Source organism: Dufourea novaeangliae, unplaced genomic scaffold, assembly GCF_001272555.1.
Source record: "Dufourea novaeangliae isolate 0120121106 unplaced genomic scaffold, ASM127255v1 scaffold142, whole genome shotgun sequence".
NCBI lineage: Eukaryota > Metazoa > Arthropoda > Insecta > Hymenoptera > Halictidae > Dufourea > Dufourea novaeangliae.
Genome location: NW_015374026.1, coordinates 540332 through 561569, shown reverse-complemented (window position 1 = coordinate 561569; position 21238 = coordinate 540332). Strand labels below are relative to the sequence as shown.

Sequence of the window (21238 nt, the reverse complement as noted above, 5' to 3'; positions counted from 1 at the left end):
CTTTCCTTTTTATTCTATCTAGCAAAGTCATTAAAGTGGTCAACAGATTTATTAAAGTGACTTTAATCGGTCAATAATATTGAGGTATAAAACTATTTCTTTATATTACATTATGAATCGCGATAATATTTAAATACAAAATTTAAGTACTGAAAGATTATTAAAAAATTAAAATCAAGCGGTTGACTTTTGTATTTTTTTACAGGCCAATTCGAAAGATGTCTCTACAATCGCCACACACGCATGACGTAAGAACAGATCATTTCAGTTTTAAATTAACCTAAATTAACCGAAACTGATTCTGAAGTACAATATTAAAACTATTTACATACCTATATATTGTAAATATATGTTTAAAATGGGTAAGTGAGTAAAAGAGAAATAATTGCGGGATACCTAAATAGTTGCATAAATTCATTTAAAATTCTTCTTTCAGACGATCTTGAACAACAATGCGAAGACGCTTTGTTTGAATTGTGTGATGCTCGAGAGCGGTATCCACTGCGATGCGCTGATGAACTAAGAACGTGTATCCAACTCAGAAATGAAATACAAGTAATAATGATCTTTACTGAATTAATAACACTTCATTATTTAACACTTTTAGTATCTGGTTATATTTATGTGCAAGTCTTTAATACTTTTCATATTTTTGGATAAACAATATATATATTTAGTCTAAATAGTCATGATACTTAAGGTGTATTATTTCAGTTATTAAAAGGATTAATAAACTATCTTATTGAATACCTTAACTACATATTATCTACGCTTGAACATTTATTTTTGCAGATGATGAACGTGACACAAAAATCAAATATAACGAATAATGTTTTGGGGCAGAGCATACATTTTGATAATGACTTCTGGAAGAAGAAAGTATGCCTTGACTTCTTGGACCATAAATTGCAAGAAATGATAGACAAATTAGGTAATCTGAAAACTGTCATGGAACAAATTGAACGGGAAAAAACATGCAAGACTAATATATTATTAAAAAGTTGAATCAGTGTCTTATAAAAAATAAAATAACCAAAGTATTGTTATACATTTATTCATCGTTCATGTTCAACGAATGAACTACACGTACAAAATATCTTAAGCATATGTTCATTCCTTAAGTATGAACTATGTTTTGAATAAATTATGCGACATTTTTGCAGACTATTCTGAAACCATGTTCAAGAATTCATTTTCAGTGCATGCTTGTTGCTAACGAGGAACTTTTTTTAATTATACTATGAATGCTTTTTGTACTCATGCGTTTTACAACAACCTTGGCACCTCTTGTAATATCATGAAAGAATTTGATCATTTCCACGCGCGCCTCACTGGTATGTGTATCTCGTAGTGTATTTGTCAGTTTGCTTCTTGATCTTAGATTCAGATACTGATTAGTCAAGTCTTTTTTCTTCTGTAAGTACGTTAGATCCTGATAAAATTCCTGTGTAACATCTTGCACTATAGATGAAGATAACACTTCTATTCGATCGGTACTAACAGACTGCTTCTGTAATTCTTCTTCATTTTCTCTCAATCTGTTTTCTGAAATATTTAGATCTTTTTGTTCTACCGCTGATACCACCGATGATACACTTTCACGAGTTTCGCTATTACTGGCCAGAGAAATCTGACGGTTCTCCAAAGATTGTGTACTTTCCAGTGTATTACAATTTAATCTCTGATTTTTCAACTGTACATGAAAACTAATATCTTTTTGTTCGGATGTTTGCATTTTATGGTCAACCATATTATTTTCATTTCGTTCACGTTCGTTGGTTAAAGTATATCTTGTTGATAATCTATTTTTAAGTATTTTTTGTAACTGAAGAGGTATTTGATCTGTAGTAATAATTTGATTTGAAATTATGGTCGGTACATTGGACTTAGATTTATTAGTATTATTATTAGGCATAGATTTATATTGTGATTCGTGTGTCTTATTAAAGACAAGATTACGTTCAGTTGTTACTCCAAACCTGATTGACACATCAGTATCTGTATCATCCATTAATAGGTCTTTATTTATCATTGCGTCTTCAGACTTATTAACTTTTTCAAAAGAATGTACTGGCGGCTGAAAGAGTTGATCTTGTAATGCTTCTGGTATTATGTCTTCCTCTTCCTCTGCCTCTTCCTCTTCCTCTATTTCTTCCTCAACCTCATCCTCGTCCTCTTCATATTGTGAATCTTCATCCTCTGCAAATTTTACATTTTTCTCATATGCTTGAATGTACTGATTCTTGTTGGCAGTATTAGAATCTTTATTTAAACTTGCATTAGGAAAATGAGTGCCTTTGGACGTATGATTCTCTTGTGTAATTGTATTTTGATACTTTTGTTCGACATTAGTATTTCTTGATGATTCAATCATTGTTATTAAGTTCTCCAATCCGAGCAAACTAGAATTTCGTAAACATTTTTCTCCCTTTTTGGTCTCAATTTTCTCCGAATTTTCTAATACTTCATCCACCTCCAGTTTCGTTTTCTGCTCTATAACTGCTACAGTATTTTCCCCTTGTCGAATTGTAAACATTAATCCTTCCATTACTAAATCTGTAATATCGGAAGATCGTGACGTCATTTTATTTGATGCTCGCTTTCTCTTTTTACCGGAACATACTTCGTCAGTTTGATCAAAATCTGTAAGTAGTTCCACCAGAGGGGACGAGGGGTATTTTTCACTCATTTCATCTTTTCTACGTTTCTTAGTATCGTTGCACGAAGCAATGGAATTTAATGTATTACGTTTTGCATCCTCGATCTCTCTTTCTATTAAATATTGATACGGTAATCTTCCGATCGTGTGTTGGTTGATACAGAATCGCCATTCTGTTTATTCACATCGTTTTCAACGGTGCATTCATCTATCATCAGTGATTCGTTATCATCATTTTCGCAATTTAAATCTTTTGATTCACTGGAAACCATTCTGTCGTCTTCAAAAGGGAATGTAGTTGAGTGTCTACCACTTGGAGTGCAATCATTTTCTATTTTGAATTTTTCTCTACTCGCGATATTTACGGATCCTTCCGTTGATATCGTTGTCAAGCGATGGTCTAATTGAGTAGTAATATCCTTAATTTTTAAATCTAGTACTCCCTCCGGCATATTATTGCGATGGTTGCTCTGCTCTGGAAGATCGTTGGCAGAAGACTGCGTTGAATTCGTATTATTCAAAATTAAAGGTTGATCGGAACAAGATGTTACAGCACATCTGGTATTTTGTTCTAAGCTTTCTAAAAGTGAGATTACTTTTATGGTAAGAATAAACGCGTAAGAAAATGCGGCAACGGATCTCTGTTTGAACTTTGTCATTGCGAATATTTTATCCTGTCGAGTCCAGAATGTATGATCTATGACCAGTGTTCGTTATAGTTAAGAAAGTTCTAATAATGATTACACACTTTCTACATAATAGATAATTCTTATACATATTATAGTACAGAAAATTTATTTTGAATCGAGAAAAAAAAGGATACGGTAGGTAACTAAAAGATTGTTTGTACTAAATTGTTGTCCATGGCGCGGTGGATTTTTTATAATCCTTCGAATTACTTTCAATAATTCCCTTGCGAAAGTAAACTGCTGTACATTCCTACAAATATACAGAATGGAAGATTTACATCTTGGTAATAATGTATTGTGGTTAGATCTATCTGTGATGTCTACCTAGTCGTGCGATGATATCGAAAGATAAACTTATATATGTTCTTTTTATGACACAACCAGTATGAACCAGGCACTATTAAAACTGAATTTTCCCTATGGTGCACCCAATCAAACCAGCTAGTCTCTCGTACATATATTCCAGGCATTTTCTCTCGGGTATTAACTCTTGGAACAAAGGGATTAATTTTATTGAATCTTTTCCACCTACTGATTCTTTCACTATAATTGTAAGATAATATATAACCCTTTGCTGTAAATATATATGAAATACTGTTATACAATACATAGTTTGTTGTAATACTACCTGTAGAAATGATTCTAATCAATCCATATTGGAATATTTAAGTATAGTACTTACTCCTGTTATAACTTCATTGATGACTATATCTACCACTGTCTCCCAAGGTACAAATTTGCACGAGCTTAGACCACAAAATATTCTTTTTCCTTCTGTATATATACCGACAGATTCTACCAATGTTAGTGTATCTACAAATAAAAGAAGAAGTCAATATAATTCAAACACACTTATAAGATATAAAATTGCTAGACAAACCTTTTCTTACAGAAGTAATGAAGCAAATGCACTGCAGTATTAAAATTAATATAAAACAGGCAAATGGTATTAAAATGTTAAATACTTTCCACAGAAAGAATGTTGTTAATAATAAAAGAAGAGTAACATTGACATTCAGATGCGTGTCTTTGTATAAGGTGAATTTCATAACATTTTCAGTTCTTGTACTTTTATCAACCAGCTTCAATTTACATCCGTTTACACTTTGAAAGAACAATTCATGTGAAGATCCATCTTTGAGAAACATGGAGGACATTAATGAAAATTGTTCACACTTCTACCACTAGCAGAAAGTTGAATAACTTTCACTGAAAAAAATATAAAAAGTATATTTAACATAATACTCCATTACAAGAATGAATTATACTCACAGTTCACAATATGTGAGAATATAATACTAACATTTTAAACTTAAATATGTATGTAAACAGCATAAAGAAAATAAAAATGTAAGTTTTTACTTACAGTTACGATAAAACAATTACAAATACATAGAATATATATATTCTATATATTTTATATTTATATTATATTATATTCAAATTAATATATATATGTACTCATAAGCATTACAAACACTATGCAATGAATAGTACGATTAGTGAGTAGATATGTACGTAAATATCCATGTAGTTATACAATCCAGATACATGAATAAATACACGTGATAATATACAGTAATCGGCAAAAAGAATTTCATTGCAACAAATTTCACATTTGACGCTACTGTCAAAATTGACAGCTGACAACGTAAATATACCAACTTATTTACATACTCTCACCTGAGGACGCAAGGCTGCGTGTGACTGCGTGTAACATTAACGATCTTGTTTTCGCAAACACATTTACTTATACGTAACTAGACGGATACTTTAGTACTATTAAAAAAACGATAGCAATACACTGACTTCTCTTTCCATTGCGTTATGAACAATAATATACATTGATTTAATTAAAAATAATCGAAGCTTGCGATCTATTTACTACATACACACACGTACACACATTATCCCACATTATCCACCCTTATTGTACTTCATTGTAATAACGTCGTTCCACCTACGGTTGAATCGATACCACCAAGGTATCGATACCTACTTATATCGAATTATATTTTCCTAAACAATGATACCCAACATACCCAACACAAAAGTTGTTTCTGCGTTGAGAGAGAATAAAATACAATACTATACTTAATATATTTATTTAAATATATAGTATAAACTATATACTATATACATGACAAATAAATATGTGCATACATATATACATCTCGTACATAAACGGGATCTTTTGCGCATGTTCTGGGGGTTCTATTGCCCCGCATCACACACACAGAGTCTCTTGCGCAGGGGGTTCTATAACCCCACATCACATACACACTAGAGATGGCGTGAACTGCTACTTGTGAATCACTCGTGATTCGATCACGTTCGTTCCCAATCACGATGATTTTTCACAGTGATTCGTGATTTCCCGTGATCGTTTCTTATTGGTGGAGAAACCTAACAGTTCTTTACACGCGATATATAATTTGTATATTTCACATTAACGACATCAAAACAAAAATTAGGGTTATATCGTATAAAGTGAAGGAATAAGTAGAAACAATGAAGAATAATGAATAAATTAATGATTACAAATTATAATCTACATGTTACCTAGCAAATCATTTTTTTAGAATTTCTTGTTTTTTCTACTGATGTTTACAAACACGAATAGTAATGTAATTCATCGTAAAATCATATTGAATACGTTTTTCTGTTTAAAGATCAAGGACTTACGATCGCAGTGAGCAAATTCACCCAAGATAGAAAAATCGCAATCACGGTTGTGAATGAAGTTAAATCACGACCGTGATCGTGATTCGGCGATCACTGTGATAAATCACCGTTAGCGATTTTGCACGCCATCTCTAACACACACACGGGGTCTCTTGCGCATGGTCCGTTCATACAGTATCAAAAACGCATATTTAATCGGATAAACGTTATAACATTATAAGAATTGTTATAACGTGATCATGACATGTACATGTACTTGAAAACATAATACACTTCACTTGTTACAGTTGTTACAGTTCCTGCACCATACTAACGGGAAATTGTTCATTTTATTTCACCATCTCTACCAGTTCTCTTAAGAAGACCATTGTTTTTCAAGACACCCTGTGTATAGAAAAATATCGTAAAAAGACCGAGGTGCCATCTATGGAGAAACGTCCAAGTTGTCAGCCAATTAGTACCATGTTATTTTCTCTAGATGACGCCACTATGTTAAGGCGCTCATTTTATTGAAAAACTAAAAATATTTTTTAAAAAACGGAACTAGCAATAAATAAGTAGGTAAATAGTGAATAATATTGACAATAATTGCTATCGAATGATGTACTTATGTCAACTGTCCTCCGATTGTACACACCATGAATTCCGTGTAAACCTCATCTATACGAGAAATGCGCAAGACGTGTTGCACGTACCGAATCGCTGATACACCGTCCAAGTGAACCAAGTAGAGTAGAGGGAGTGAAACAGAGTGAAACAGCACCTGCTGCCATTCTGGCGATTCTGGCATTACGTCAATGGTGGACGTCTGATTCGTTGCTCTGGGAGGGAGTTACCGTGACCGCCATTGTTACAGCTCTTTCGTGTCGCAGTACGTGATCCGTGAATACCGTGCCGTCACGTTACCGATTCGAACGGATTTCGTGTTTCCGACGTAGATCTTCTCAACGGCGGTACACATTATCGGTGAACGTGTTCTGAGCTTGAGCATGTCCACAATGAATCCCGAGTAGTGAGTAAAGACTTCTTTTTGCGCAGACACAAGTGTACATCGAAGAACGTTCAGTTCATAAAACGTAAAAAATCGTTTTGGTCCCAGCTTTAGCGATGATTCACACTCGAACAGGTTGAATCTAGTTCATTCGTGTACTGCTTTGTTACATTTGATACAAGGAAATTCTCTTTAACGTCCGCCGTCTGACAGATTCATCTTTCCCCCTCCCTTTACCCCTCTCCTCTTTCTATGCTTGCTGGCCATATTTCAGAAAATTATGCTCTGTTGTGCTTTCTCCATTCTGCACTGATCAAAACACATTTCACGATTTTTTGATCCACGGGTGAAAATCAAGTATACGAAATTCTTGTACAGTTTGGATGATTAGCAGAGATATCACGCGTAATTATAGTTTCGGAGTACGATCTTTAGACAGTTGTAATAAGGATGAGGCAAAGTTCATTCGTTTTAAATAGAATTGACGAACTGTTTCTTAATGAGAATCAAATGTACAATATTTCTATAGTTTGGAGAATTATAGGAAATGTTTATAAAAATCAGTTTTGGCGTTTTGATCTTTAGAGAGTTGTAGCATGGGTAAAGGAAAATTCATTTGTTCAGATAGATTCTGTTATCTTTGTGTTGTTCCATTAAAATGTTTGTCTATACTATATGTATTTAGGTGATATGTTACGTTATTATATACATAGTAACTCTTATGTGTAATTATGTTTTTTACGTTGTGAACAATGTGTTATGCTTGTTACAGTAATTATAAACATAATACATTGTTAACTTGTTATACACATTTAATTTGTATTTCATAAGATAAGCATATTTCTACTAAATTGTTAAGCTATCCGTATAATTGTATTGCTTCTTTTATTACTAAATTGCTTCACACGTTTAAAGAATAAGAACTAGTGCTCACATTCACGTCTATTAATTCTATAATATAAAAAAATATTCTTTGTACGATTATATACAAAATAATGTTATTTTACAGTGATTATTTGTTTAAACTACTTTTAATTGGAGACTCCGGCGTTGGGAAATCATGTCTGTTGCTTCGTTTTGCCGATGATACATACACAGAAAGTTATATCAGTACCATTGGAGTAGACTTCAAGATAAGAACAATTGACCTAGATGGCAAGACAATAAAATTGCAAATTTGGGATACAGCTGGTCAAGAACGGTTCAGAACAATTACAAGCTCTTATTACAGAGGTGCGCATGGTATCATTGTTGTCTATGACTGCACAGATCAAGAATCATTCAACAATGTTAAACAGTGGTTGGAAGAAATTGACCGTTATGCATGTGACAATGTTAATAAGCTGCTGGTCGGCAATAAATGCGATCTTCATATTAAGAAAGTAATTGATTACACAACAGCAAAGGTGAGAAAATCAAATAGAGAATCTTAACCCTCTATTGCTAGGTGTAACGTTTTTAATGTTACATACCAGTTCTACCATTATTCTGCAAATGAGAAAGTATTTTTAACTCGAGAATTACAATATTGTTGTTCATTTGCAAGTTAAAAAATTAAGGTCATACTATTGTCCAGTGTGTCCTTAAAAATGAAAATCTATTTTGAAAACAAAAAAAACACAAAGAAAGAATAAATAAAACCTTTATAATTGAAAATTTAAGTTCTATCTGTTCAATTAGTTGGTAGTAAACAAAAGTTTTTTGAAGAATAAAAATTAAATTGGATTATGGAGGGTTTATTATTAAAATTATTTCAATGAATTTGTGTCGTGATCATTGTCTCAATAGGAATATGCAGATCAACTTGGTATTCCATTCTTGGAAACATCCGCGAAAAATGCAATGAACGTAGAACAAGCTTTCATGACAATGGCTGCGGAAATAAAACTCAGAGTGGGTCCTCCATCCAGTGGTAACAGTGATCCAGCAAACAAGGTGAAAATAGAACACGGACGTCCAATCGAGTCCACTAAATCTGGGTGTTGCTGAGAAATGTAATTTTACATCTGTTTAACCAAAGTGAGTAAAGTTTATTATTTCCTACGAAAGATTGTTAACACGTTGAATGTCATTGGAATTGCTAGAGGCACTATGGCCATCATCAATGAATATTTATTACCTTTCGGTACTATCAATCAGACACCATAAATATGTAACCATAAGCCAAATGAGTAGACGAAGTATAGGAACACGACTCGATTCGGTAATTTTATATCAAATTTTCTACCATTATGATACACTGAATGTAATAAAAAATTCATATGGCAATGAACGTAGCAATCGAAGAAAACAGAATGAAGAATGTCTACTATGATATTGATTGGAAAATTTTTTACTTACAGAAGGACATCTTATGGTAGCAGTTTTGTAACTGCTTAAAGAAAGAACATTACCAGAAGAAATGCAAAAGATAATGGGGAGTTTCAGTTTATATTAATAAAACAAAAGGAGGTGTGAAGCATTATGAAATATGGACCACTAACTCTGCTACAGAGTTGAATAAAAAATAACTTTTGTTCTGTCGTTTCATTTTCAATGAAAGGAGAATATGATTAATCATTTCTCACGCTAACAATACCTAGTGAAAAAAAAAGGAAGAAAGAAAAGAAAATCAATCATAGGGGAATTCGTCAAATTAGCATTGAAGGTCATTGATCTCACGCAATGATATGTTTAACGGCGATTCGAGTTTATAAAAGTAAATTAAATAATATTGTGTATCGTGGTTACAAGATAAGCACTCTTATTTTTTAGTATAATTATAACATGTATTATTGAATGTTTTTTTGTCTCTTAGAAAAAGGGAGTCGTTTTTGCCCCTTTGTACTACCCGAACATTTTTCCATATTTTATTCCAAACGTTTTTCTCGAGGTAAACAAGAATTAGATTAATATTGTACTGAAACACGACGTCATTGCTGCCTCCCTCTTTTTTTCAGTGCTCATTAGTGTAATTTAATAACATTATATTAATAAATATTTGAACACTAATATACAAAATCGCAAATGGCATACCTGTGTGTACAATGGTAATAAAAAAGTTACACATGTTCCAACTAGTAGCTCCTATACGAGTTACATAAGTTTTTATTAAACATGTGCTGCTACTTGCGATGCTCACAACATCGTTTGCCTATTATAAATAACGTGTCGTTTAAAAAGTGTTCGAGCGCTTGATGAATATTCAATATCCGTTGTCTCGTTTCTACAGAGTAAGTGCATATTCGTAAAGCTATTTGTTTCATAAGAAAGAATTTCTATGATTAAAAATACAGCTGAAACACCGCTTCTCTTTTGTAATCGGTTCCACTCGCTGTTCGAGATCAACCGGTTAATGTTATTTCAGATTGCACACTTGTTATTCGAATGTTTTTACTTTCTTATAGTCGAATTAATTCAAGATTGATAGATTAGATTGCTTCAGTGCGACTTTATAAGACACAATGGTAATACCAAAACCGATTTTGTACACCATGTATTAATTCTAATTTTTATTGAAAAGGAAGAAAAGACATATTTTGTACGAAAGACCGATATTACAATTAATCTCGCTTTTGTATTGTTATTAAAACAAAAAAAGTTTTTATGATGGAATAAGTATATTTCGGAATAACTACATGTTTCTACCGCAATATAATATATTAGTTTATTGTATCGATTAAAGAATAGGAATGTATAGAATTCTTCGTAACGAGGTCGTATGTAACACTTAGATGTATGATTACAAAAATAAAACCATGTGTACGTTATAAATAGACTGCGGAAGTTTATATGCATGCATATGTATGTATATAAATATATTTATTCTACAATATAGTATCTTCTAACCTGCAAATCCCAGTAAAATAAAAACTTTAATTAAATTGAATAGTATGCGTATATATATGTAAATTATTAATAACTTAATGAAACCCCTATTATAGTAAATAAAACACCAATTTTCATTTCTATTAATTAGTGTTTGAAACTGTAAATTTTGCGTAAATATCCGCAATATATATATATCATACATACGTACATATGTGTGTATATAGCGTCAGTTGTTCGTGATAGTATTGTTATCTACATAATGTATATAATATGTAACATAGAATAACTATTTATTGATATTTTTATAAATATTTCGTACAAACACGTTCTCATTTGATATGATGTGGTAAAGTTAGATATATATGTATACAAATAACACGCGATCTGTCAAACGGTCGTACATACGATCATCTGATTTTTATATAAGATATACAGTTATTGATATATGATTAACAACCAGTTTTCATAGAAATATACTTATTTTCGCATAATATTTTATTGATCCTCTCAGTGTATGTACATTTGTTTTACAGTGACATTATAGCTGTATTTATTGTAACCTCGCAACTGTCACGAAAATGTCATTAAAACTGATGGAACGACGGTATACATACGTATGAAGCGTGGTGAAGCAAGTAAATTGCTGTTAAATCATTCGAACAATAACAATCACTCCTATATAACATTATTTATTTTACAGTGAAACCATTTATAATTATATTCATTTTAACCTAACAACTGTTAACCAAATTTCGTCAAAATGATGCAACAATATATGAAGGAGTTGGAGCAGGTAAATTACTGTTAAATCATTTAAACAATAAAAGTGACAGCCATCATGATTTTTCTTTATTCTGAATTTGATTTTTTTGTGTCACGAAAAATGATATACATAAAAAAGATTGTAGAGCTATAAATCTATGTACAATAGATTAGGTCCATTAACAAATGAATCATCGAAAGATTATCCTGATTTATTAATGTTCTTTTCATTTAGGATCCTTTCGATTCCGAGGAGTTTGTTGAAAGACTTGCTTGGAGAACCGTTAATGACATTACAAAAGATGGTGGAAAAACGTTTTTCAATCCCATGATAGTGCACGAGACATTTTTGCAAGCAATCAAAGATCTACAAGTCTTGCAGGAACGTCAGCAGAAAAAATGTGATAAACTTGAAGTGGCATTGAAGGACGAGGAAGCAAGACATATGCTTGAAATACTCGAGTTACAAGAAAGAAATAAACATTCTATCGATTTGTTTCACCAATTAGACGAGAGAATAAACCTCGTGGCAACTAAGGTCTTGCATTTAGGAGACCAGTTGGAAAGCGTTAACACACCTCGAGCCAGAGCCGTCGAGGCTCAGAAGCTTATGAGACATTTTTCGGATTTCTTAAGCCCCGGGCCTTTGACTGATCCAATCTTTACAGACAAGTCATCGGTAATGATATCCGTTCAATGTGTTCGATATTTGTGCAATTGCAATAATACATTCTATTAATTAAACCTGTTTATTCGATTACAGCCGGACGAAGCAGCGGATGTAATACAAAAGCTCCACCTTATTTCGCAAGAGTTACCATCCGAGAAATTTGAACACGCTAAAAAAAAGATTGCCATCAAGTACGATGAAATTGAAAGAAATCTGATAGAAGAGTTTGTCAGGGCACACAATAGAGAAGATGCCAATCGTATGAAAGAACTAGCCTCGGTATTAGCCCATTTTAAAGGATATTCCCAATGCATCGATGCATTTATCGAGCAAAGTCAAATGGGTTCGTTTGGGGGCAAAGATGTTTTCCAAGATGTGATACCAATGTGTACAAAGTACCATAAATTGATGCAACAGGTATTCACGAATCCCGAACAAGTGATGGCAAAGTTTTTACTGAATATCTATCATTTGAGACTTCAAAAATACGCAGTCGCTAAATTAGCCGACAAAACTGATCCTGAGAAATATCTGAGTAACTTGTATGATTTGTACACGAGGACCGTAAAATTATCCACGGAACTGAAAATGTTTAACATGGGTACCGACGATACTTACCTAGCGAAACTTACTAGAAATATATTTCAAAAATATTTGGATACATACATTACGTAAGTTTACAACTAATTAATGGTTAATTCAATATGATATATGTATCTATTGAACTAATTTGTACAATTATTGTAGCATAGAAACGAAAGCATTAAGGGAGAGATCAGCAGCTCTTCTCATCGAGTACTACGAATCGAAGAATCACCAGAAAAAACAGCTGCAAATAGGCGGTTTTCAAGAATTAAGGAGAGACTTGCAAGCGGTACTAGGTGCACGAACTAATATAAATATCTAACATTCTTGTCGGAAGAGCTTGCAATCGCTTTATTACAGAGAAGTAAAATGGCATTTCAAAGATGCCAATTGTTATCAAAGCCCGACGAGATACCGGCAAATGCACTTCAAATCTTTGAGATTTTATTGCAGTATTTAATAAACGAACACGTTGATTACGCGTTAGAATTAGGTTTGCAAAGTGTACCGATTCCTGAAGGTAGAACTCAACCTGAGATACACTTCTTCAATGTTGTGCGTCAATGTAACGCAATCGTGCGTCTTTTAGAAGAACAGTTTGTTGGCAGCCTCCTACCTCTTGTTATGTAAATATATTTTTCTCACTACTTTATAACGATACTCGGGAGAAACACATGTACTAACCGTATAATCGTTTTTCTTTCTTTCTTTGTTTTTCTACAGATCGACGCCAAAGCATGGAGATTGTCTGTTAAAGAAGAAAAATGCATTGGATCAAATTGACATGAAATTAGAAACAGGTTTAGATAGAAGTATAAACGCTATCGTTGGCTGGGTAAAAGTGTACTTGCAAAATGAGCAACGTAAGACTGACTTTAAGCCTGAAACTGATGTGGATACTTTGAGTACTCCGGCCTGCTTAACAGTAGTGCAATACGTGACCGCAATGATTCGACATATTCGAAATACTTTAGATGGAAAGAATTTAAATAATGTACTGACTGAGCTCGGGGTCAGATTTCATAAAGTTATTTATGATCATCTGCAACAATTTCAGTTTAATTCTGCTGGTGCAATGTGTGCAATATGCGACATGAACGAGTACCGTAAATGTGTCAAGGAGCTTGAAGTCGATGTTGTTACATTCTTATTCGATACCTTACATGCTTTATGCAACTTGTTATTGGTAAAACCAGAAAACTTGAAACAAGTTTGCACAGGCGACCAATTGGTATGTTATACGCTAGAAATATTTTTATTTCGGTGTGACCAAATGGATTTTTCTTTAAATGATTTTTTTATTATTACAGGCAACATTGGACCGTAATGTTCTGATAAACTTTATACAATTAAGAACCGATTACAAGACACAAAAGTTAGCCAACTGCTTGAAAGGTTTAGCTACGTGATATCTTTTTATTATCTCCAGATATACTCGTGTGCTACTAATTATTAGTTGTAGTACATTACACAGGATGTTCACAAATAAAGGCACAGCCATAACATCACCGTTGTGCAAATGAAAGTATAACGGACGAGGATGTTGCTTCAAGTATAATAATCCTCGGTTAGTGCTCAGTTGTACAAAACTCGGTTCACCGAAAACGATTTACAGCTACATAATGACAAGTATTTAACGAGTGGTAGTGATTCCTTTATTTTTTCGGGATAAACTATGTACATATATATACATACATACATACACACACACACACACACATATATACACAAATATATTAAGTAGCAAATGTATTAATTTTATTGATACATAAGATGATCATAAAGGATTGTGTTTCTTTTTTCATTAACGTTTTCTCATTTTGGAAGAAATCGGTGTATATACAGACAGTAATTAAGTATAAAATTTATTATATCAAATTTTTCTCATATTTTTTTCTTTAAATTATTTCCAATGTAAATTGATGTCCGATTGTTATGCGAAACATTTGGTAATACATTTTAACCTATTACGTACCGCTTCAATTAAAGCGCATGGTTTTCTCTGTTATACTACATTTTCTAGTCAATTTCTACAATTTTCTTGTAGAAAAAAAATGTAGATCACTCGTATATATGTTTAATAGTTCGTAATTCATGGCTTGGTTCTTTGAATCAACAATTAATTTTATTAAATAAATCGTGCCGCGATTAAAAAGTTATATAATAGTAAATAGAAGGGGAAATTTTTTCAAACATTTCTGTTCTTAGAGCGATTGATCTTTTCATGGAAAATAGATTTTATAAAGTCAAAATTTAACATAATAAACTTAATACTAAAACTAAACTAAACCAAACCAAAGAAGGTAATTACCTATGCACTCTTTTTATTTACATGCATACTTTAATGAAACTGGATTGTTTCTTTAATTACAAAAATTAAAATTTCATTGCGTCAACAAATACATCGTTATTTATGCAAATGTAAAACCCCTATGTATTTTTGAAATTGGTAGGATTTTTTATTTTAACAACGATATCAGTAACTTAATCGTTGTTGTTTATTAAAATTAAGTTATTATCGGCATTTTATTAATGAGAAATTATATGACATAAATATTACCGACATTGAACACATTCACAGAAAAGTGCAGATCAAAGGAATAATACTAAAAAATAAGTTTCAATTTACTATGAAATTAAGAAAATATAATGTTAAACTGTTCCATCTGTCATACATTGCATAAATGAGCAGTTTTATGTTGTTTCGAGGAATATATTGGTACATATCGCATATGACGTGAATTAAAACGAAATGTTTGTGTTAAGAATACGGTACAAAAATGTCGTAAATAATAAGTGTATCTTTTCAAATAAATTCATACATCTTCCAAACTTGATATTAAATCGGTAATAATTTTCTAACACAAGGATATAAGTTGCATGCAAATTAGGAAATGAAAATATTAAAATATACAATACAAAATGGTCACTATGGAAAGTAAAGATATGAAAATTATATCATTCATACTTCGTAATACACTCTTACATAAAGACATACTCTATTGAAAATATACATTATTTCGAATTAAGTCGTGTATCAATTTTGTTTTTCTGCAGTATATCCTATTGCAAACTCTAACCGGATTAACGGAGCTTCTTCAGCGCGAAGTCTCTAAGTTTCTTAGTATTACATATGCGTTAAAATCATTTAAATAATTCATAATACCATTCATTGTACCGTACTATTGAACATTATTAAATCATCTAAGTCAATAATAATCAATGTCCCGATGTTCTATTTGATTACACAGTTTTATGATCCACGAAAATAGAAGGAAGAAGATGTGTATCATCTTATAGGTATCAGCGCATACGATAAGTATTAGTTTCGTGTACTTGGCACAATTCCCCTTTAAAGTCCAGTTCAATGCTGAAATCCAGATCTCTGTAGTTCCTTGCGTTAGGCTTCATAGAAAATACACCATATATTTCTTCTCCCTTCTTGACTGTCATATATTCATCAAAGTAGAATACAGTTTGTTTCCAGTGAGTGTACTGTACTTCTGGCGCTGTACTGAATCCAATACGTTTGTGGCACTTGGTGAATTCGATGTTGAAGAATGTAACTAGTGCTTGAACATAGTCGTTTCTACGAACTTGTAGAGTAAATGGAGAGGAGAACTCTAAATCAGCTTTTGTTACCGTGTACAAATCAACCTCCTTGATTAGACACGCATTTGTAACAACTTGTTTAGGATCTACAACGTCCACCAGAGGTTCGCTAATCGCCACTTTCCTTATACTACTCATATCAAATCCGTATACATCGTCCCACCAGTTTATCTTCTCATCTTTGTATTGTCTGTCTTCGATGCCACAAATAAATAGTGTTGCTTTGTCAGGGAATAACATACCATCCTCGCGAAGCCATTTATCTCTAGCAAAAAGCACTGTGTCCAGCATGGATTCATAAAACAGGCAATAGCCCATCCATTCGGAAATAATTATATCAACCTTTTCTATGCCATCTGGTAATGATACCTCCTCTACCTTTCCTTTAAGTATTGTTATAACATTCGACAATTGATTTGCTTCTACAATCTTTTCTGCATATTCAACAATATTAGAACATTCGATACCAATAACTTTAGCTGCTCCAGCTTTAGCAGCAAACATCGAAAGAATACCAGTTCCACAACCAATGTCAAGAACGGTTTTTCCTTTGAAAAGATGTTTATTATGATACATGGAGTTACGATACGTCACCGTACGTACTTCATCTTTCAGCATTTCTTCGTGAATTCCATAGTGAGCATACGAATCGAAATAATAATCACGCGATGTCATGTCCTCCACAGAGACAGACTCTTTGCAGGAGGATGGGATGGTATCCTTGTTTGATGCAGGAGCAGCGGTCTCTGATACTTCCATGGACTCCATTTTCGATGTCTGTAACAATATAATTCACAAAAATTATTAAAAGTATATATACGTATATGTATATATATATATATATATATGTACTTTCTGTACAATATTCTACCTATGGTTAGAATCATGAAATTAAAATCGAAATAAGGTATTTTTGCATTATTTATTTAAAAATAATAATTGTTATTATTAATCAGGGAATAAACGTATAATGAAATTCAAAAAGAATAACTGCTTTACATACACGTGAAACAAACCTATTTACAGTTATCTACAAACACGTGACATATAATTATTATCTCGAACTAAGAGATATATGTATATATATTTCTCTTTGCGTCTAAATGTAAGAAGAATTATTAGAAAACATTATTTACAATGTTGTTCATCGGTTACGGAAAATACTAGATATCGGCGTAATTGTGGGGAGACGGTCTTTTATGCCAACACCGGTATACACGTGCCCGCCAAAACGAATGGCGTCTGTTTAAGATCGAGTGACCAGTCGAGATTCCTGTGCACTCACACACGTTTCCCTGCCCATCCTGTGACGATTAGTCTGTACACGGAATTCAATCTACCTAAATTTTCTCGTGATAATATCAATTAATAATTCGTAACACTTATAATGCATTCTCAAGGAACACGCTATAAAGAAAGAAAAAAAATTGAGAAAATCAGACCGAATCGATCCATCTATTTCCAAAAATTCTAAGGCATAGTGAAAACTATTATGACAAATGATGTTCTAACATTTTTCTTCTTAGTAAGTATGTAAGGTATCGCCTATCATTCCTGCTAACACTGATGTGTTCTGAACTATGCAAAGATATTATTTCTATCTATCTGTGAGAATATTCCATCGAAACTTACCGAATTTTCAGCGGTGCACATGCTACTCTGGTTGATTTCTACCGGCACTTCATTACTCGACGCCATTTTGTTCCGCGTCACAGCAGACGACCATAGGCAGGAGCGTACAAAAACCCATGGCAATTCGCAAACACCATTCTATTGTATCAATGAATGTTTCCTGGAGAATTTAAACAAAATTCGCTTCGTCGATAAGCTCAACGTGCTTTATCCGCGATTGTGTAGAATTGCTCCATTATCACCGTTAACTTTGTTAATGAAATTAACTGTTATTTCATAGAAATACGGTTAATAGTTTATCGAGTGTTGATACCTTTCTTCGTGTGATTAAAATCAATAGCCGTACCAAATTTATGGAAGATCAATCTTTTTATTAAAGCTTAACTGCGTTTCTGTTATACAATATCATTATTACATGGTATAATTTTCTTGATAGTATTTACATACACGCTTTCGCGCGCATATATATGTATGTACACAAGTTGTAAGTAACATAGTGTGTATGCATTGTAACAGATAAAACTGAAAAAACAAAGTGTATTACATATATTAGGTAAATATGAAAATAGAAATGTGCTTCGGTGACATCTATGTATTTATTGAAGTTTCGCACATCGATATTATTCAATAACTATCGCCGTCTGTTGCATTTTTCACCCATATGTAATATGTATGTACATATGAGTTTTTACGGAACATACGCTAAATGGACGTGTGGTACCATCTAACGACAAAAAATTATATCAATTACTACTAACTTGGGTCATTTCATCGCAGATGACGCCACGAGTCATTTGACCACTATTTCCATATAGAAATGACAATTCTTAGTAGGTATGCATGTATGATTGTGTTTGTGTTTGTGTGTGTGGTGTGTGTGCGTGTGTGTGTACACTGATGTACACACAATATCGACTTACGGGATTTGAAAAAATTGACACTCTGAAAAATATACAAAGGATATTGAGATACGTCATCAAATAATACGTCATTAATAAAGAACTCTCATTTCGACTGATAACTTAAGAAAACTATCGATTTTCAAGCATAGTTCATTTCACAAACGATAATCGCTCACGTAAACCCTATTCCTTTCTTGTTCTATCTTACAAATAGCCCGTAATACATACGCATAAATTTTAATAACACCACACGAATCGTTCTTTGTTCCCATTTGTTCTTACAAAGTGTGCTACGAATGAAGTAATTTATAAGTTCGCTTCTTCTGCGAACATCCCAGAAGAGCCACCCGAATTTTGATATCACAAACGACGTTGATACATCCCTGTCGTATGCGCAGTACGGCCCCCTCACACTTTTCATTTTCCGGCAAAACGGATATTTATTTATTTAAAAAACGTAGCGAAAAATTGTATTTTATTTATGCGATTTCATTTCTGTGAAAGTAATCGCTAATCGGTAGGCAGAATGATATTTTAAATTCCGTATTCTCGTTCGGTTGTTTTCCGAAAGTGCAAAGGCATCGTCCAATAGGAGTCGAGTGGCTGGCTGACAAGTCGCGTCGAGGTGGAAATGGGCAGGGAAGTAGGGAACAGGGAACAGGAGCTTGTACGCATTCGGCTCATGAAGTGTTGGTTCCGCGAAGGGGGTCAATCGCGGTGTCTACGTGCTCTCTCCAGTGTTGTTACATCCGACGTATTAGTCGAAACTCGATTTTAATGTGTCGTGTTCGCCAGTGTCTTAAGATCATTTATATGAGGATCGTGGAGCGCTAGAAGATGCTGGTAAGGAAACAGGCGGGAGAAAAGTTGACGTAGAAACAAGTGCGCAAAGATTGTATACTTGAGTTCTGTCTCTGTCTTTCTCTCTCTCTCTCTCTCTCTCTCTCTCTCTCTCCCTCTCTCCCTCCCTATCTCTTGCTCCCTTGCTCACCTTTTCTTTTTTTGTATTCAATTCTTTCTGTCGTGTACATCGAGAAAGTTGAAAATCCGTGATTTTGTGTTATGTAGTTACAATGCTTTTGCAGGTTACTTTTCCTTCGACAAATGCCTCGCTTAAAGAACCTTCAGAGGTTACGACTATTGCCTGATATTCGAGAAATCGACAGGCTGTCACGAACGTAGCGGACTCCGTTTTGAAAACGCGATTAAGACGTCAAAGTATGAGCCTTACCGCAATGAAACATCTTTCGCGCGGATATTCTTGTTTAGCGTAGGGCATTCCCGGTCCGGGAATAATCGCTCGTACCTGTGAAGCATGACCGCCTACATAAACAATAGCTTGTCGTGGCAAGGCAGCTGGCGTTTTTGTGGCTCTTGCGTTACATTGTTCGTGAAAGATTTTTTTTTTCTTTTCTTCCTTCATATAGATATATAGAGCTATTTAATATTGATTCAACGAGATTGATGTTCTGATCAAACCAGTGGAAGATGAGAGAACAGATAAATGTCTTGAAGCTTTGTATTCCTTTTAGTAACAATAAGTCCATATATAAACTTTTCTGTGTTTACCAGAAATACCTTTAGTTAATATATCAGCTTGTGGGAAAACTAGGTATCATTGTATGCTTCTAAAATTATAAGTGGTTCTTTTATTCCTCCGTAAATATGCTTAAATTACCGATGCATTTGTGGCAGCTCCTGATAATGAACGTCTGGTATCAACGGGATTAATATTGTGTTGTCATTGTGCGTATGTTTATTTTATTGCTCCGAGTCAATTAATGTGGCAATTGTTCTCGTATTTAAATGATTTTTTCTCGACAACACAGGAGTGAGTGTATAAGTAGTGCGTATAAGTATGCCATAAAGAAGGTGGGTATAACATAGATTGCATATGTTAACTCTGTATATGTATATTTCTTTTGTTACAGGGAGACGATCCACCGTACCTATCAGTGGGTACGGAGGTAAGTGCTAAATACAAAGGTGCCTTCTGTGAAGCAAAGATAAGGAAAGTAGTACGATCAGTGAAATGCCGAGTGACTTATAAACAAGGTTTGGGTACTGCTACTGTAGCCGACGACCAGATAAAAGGAACTTTGAGAGTAGGTGCATCTGTTGAAGCCAGACATGGAGATAAAAAGGAGTTTGTCGAAGCAACAATTACCAAAATTCAAGATTGCAGTCAATATACTGTTGTTTTCGATGATGGGGATATTACTACATTGAGGAGAACCGCTC

The 21238-nt window shown here is 33.4% G+C and overlaps 6 protein-coding genes across 8 annotated transcripts in view; 4 read left to right on the top strand and 2 right to left on the bottom strand.

Moving 5' to 3' along the window:
• Positions 1 to 269: 269 nt before the first annotated feature.
• On the top strand, positions 270 to 1211 carry LOC107189341. Its single transcript, XM_015577851.1, has 3 exons — positions 270 to 362; positions 437 to 555; positions 793 to 1211. Exons 1-3 carry the CDS (start codon positions 350 to 352, stop codon positions 1003 to 1005), a joined length of 345 nt encoding a protein of 114 aa, XP_015433337.1. The 5' UTR covers positions 270 to 349; the 3' UTR covers positions 1006 to 1211.
• LOC107189308 (RING finger protein PFF0165c-like) lies at positions 1196 to 4285 on the bottom strand. Its single transcript, XM_015577803.1, is given in 6 exon segments — positions 1196 to 2797; positions 2800 to 3356; positions 3483 to 3598; positions 3673 to 3922; positions 4031 to 4161; positions 4229 to 4285. Coding segments are annotated over 4 exon segments (2421 nt in total). The 5' UTR covers positions 3819 to 3922; positions 4031 to 4161; positions 4229 to 4285.
• Positions 4286 to 6839: 2554 nt separating this feature from the next.
• On the top strand, positions 6840 to 10015 carry LOC107189326 (ras-related protein Rab-1A). The gene is made up of 4 exons (XM_015577825.1): positions 6840 to 7045; positions 8034 to 8430; positions 8813 to 9043; positions 9367 to 10015. Exons 1-3 carry the CDS (start codon positions 7023 to 7025, stop codon positions 9011 to 9013), a joined length of 621 nt encoding a protein of 206 aa, XP_015433311.1. The 5' UTR covers positions 6840 to 7022; the 3' UTR covers positions 9014 to 9043; positions 9367 to 10015.
• A 1579-nt stretch (positions 10016 to 11594) lies between these two features.
• On the top strand, positions 11595 to 14512 carry LOC107189355 (exocyst complex component 5). Its single transcript, XM_015577870.1, is given in 7 exon segments — positions 11595 to 11627; positions 11832 to 12275; positions 12360 to 12937; positions 13014 to 13168; positions 13171 to 13477; positions 13575 to 14114; positions 14116 to 14512. Coding segments are annotated over 7 exon segments (2202 nt in total). The 3' UTR covers positions 14261 to 14512.
• A 1391-nt stretch (positions 14513 to 15903) lies between these two features.
• On the bottom strand, positions 15904 to 18161 carry LOC107189310 (protein arginine N-methyltransferase 1). 3 transcript variants are annotated; one of them, XM_015577805.1, is made up of 2 exons: positions 18096 to 18161; positions 15904 to 17240 (listed from the first exon to the last, which is right to left on the bottom strand). In XM_015577805.1, the coding sequence occupies exons 1-2, from the start codon at positions 18159 to 18161 to the stop codon at positions 16155 to 16157; spliced, it is 1152 nt and encodes a 383-aa protein (XP_015433291.1). In that variant the 3' UTR covers positions 15904 to 16154. The 3 variants fall into 3 exon arrangements, with proteins under 3 accessions (XP_015433291.1, XP_015433292.1, XP_015433293.1); XM_015577806.1 differs by lacking the exon at positions 18096 to 18161 and adding an exon at positions 17600 to 17834; XM_015577807.1 differs by lacking the exon at positions 18096 to 18161 and adding an exon at positions 17480 to 17531.
• A 1474-nt stretch (positions 18162 to 19635) lies between these two features.
• LOC107189307 (AT-rich interactive domain-containing protein 4A) overlaps positions 19636 to 21238 on the top strand; it is a 7898-nt gene continuing 6295 nt past the window's right edge. Inside the window, exons 1-2 of the mRNA XM_015577801.1 lie at positions 19636 to 19840; positions 20929 to 21234. Of these exons, the coding sequence (XP_015433287.1) occupies positions 19835 to 19840; positions 20929 to 21234 (312 nt within the window). The 5' untranslated portion in view covers positions 19636 to 19834. The remainder of the gene's footprint in view (positions 19841 to 20928; positions 21235 to 21238) is intronic.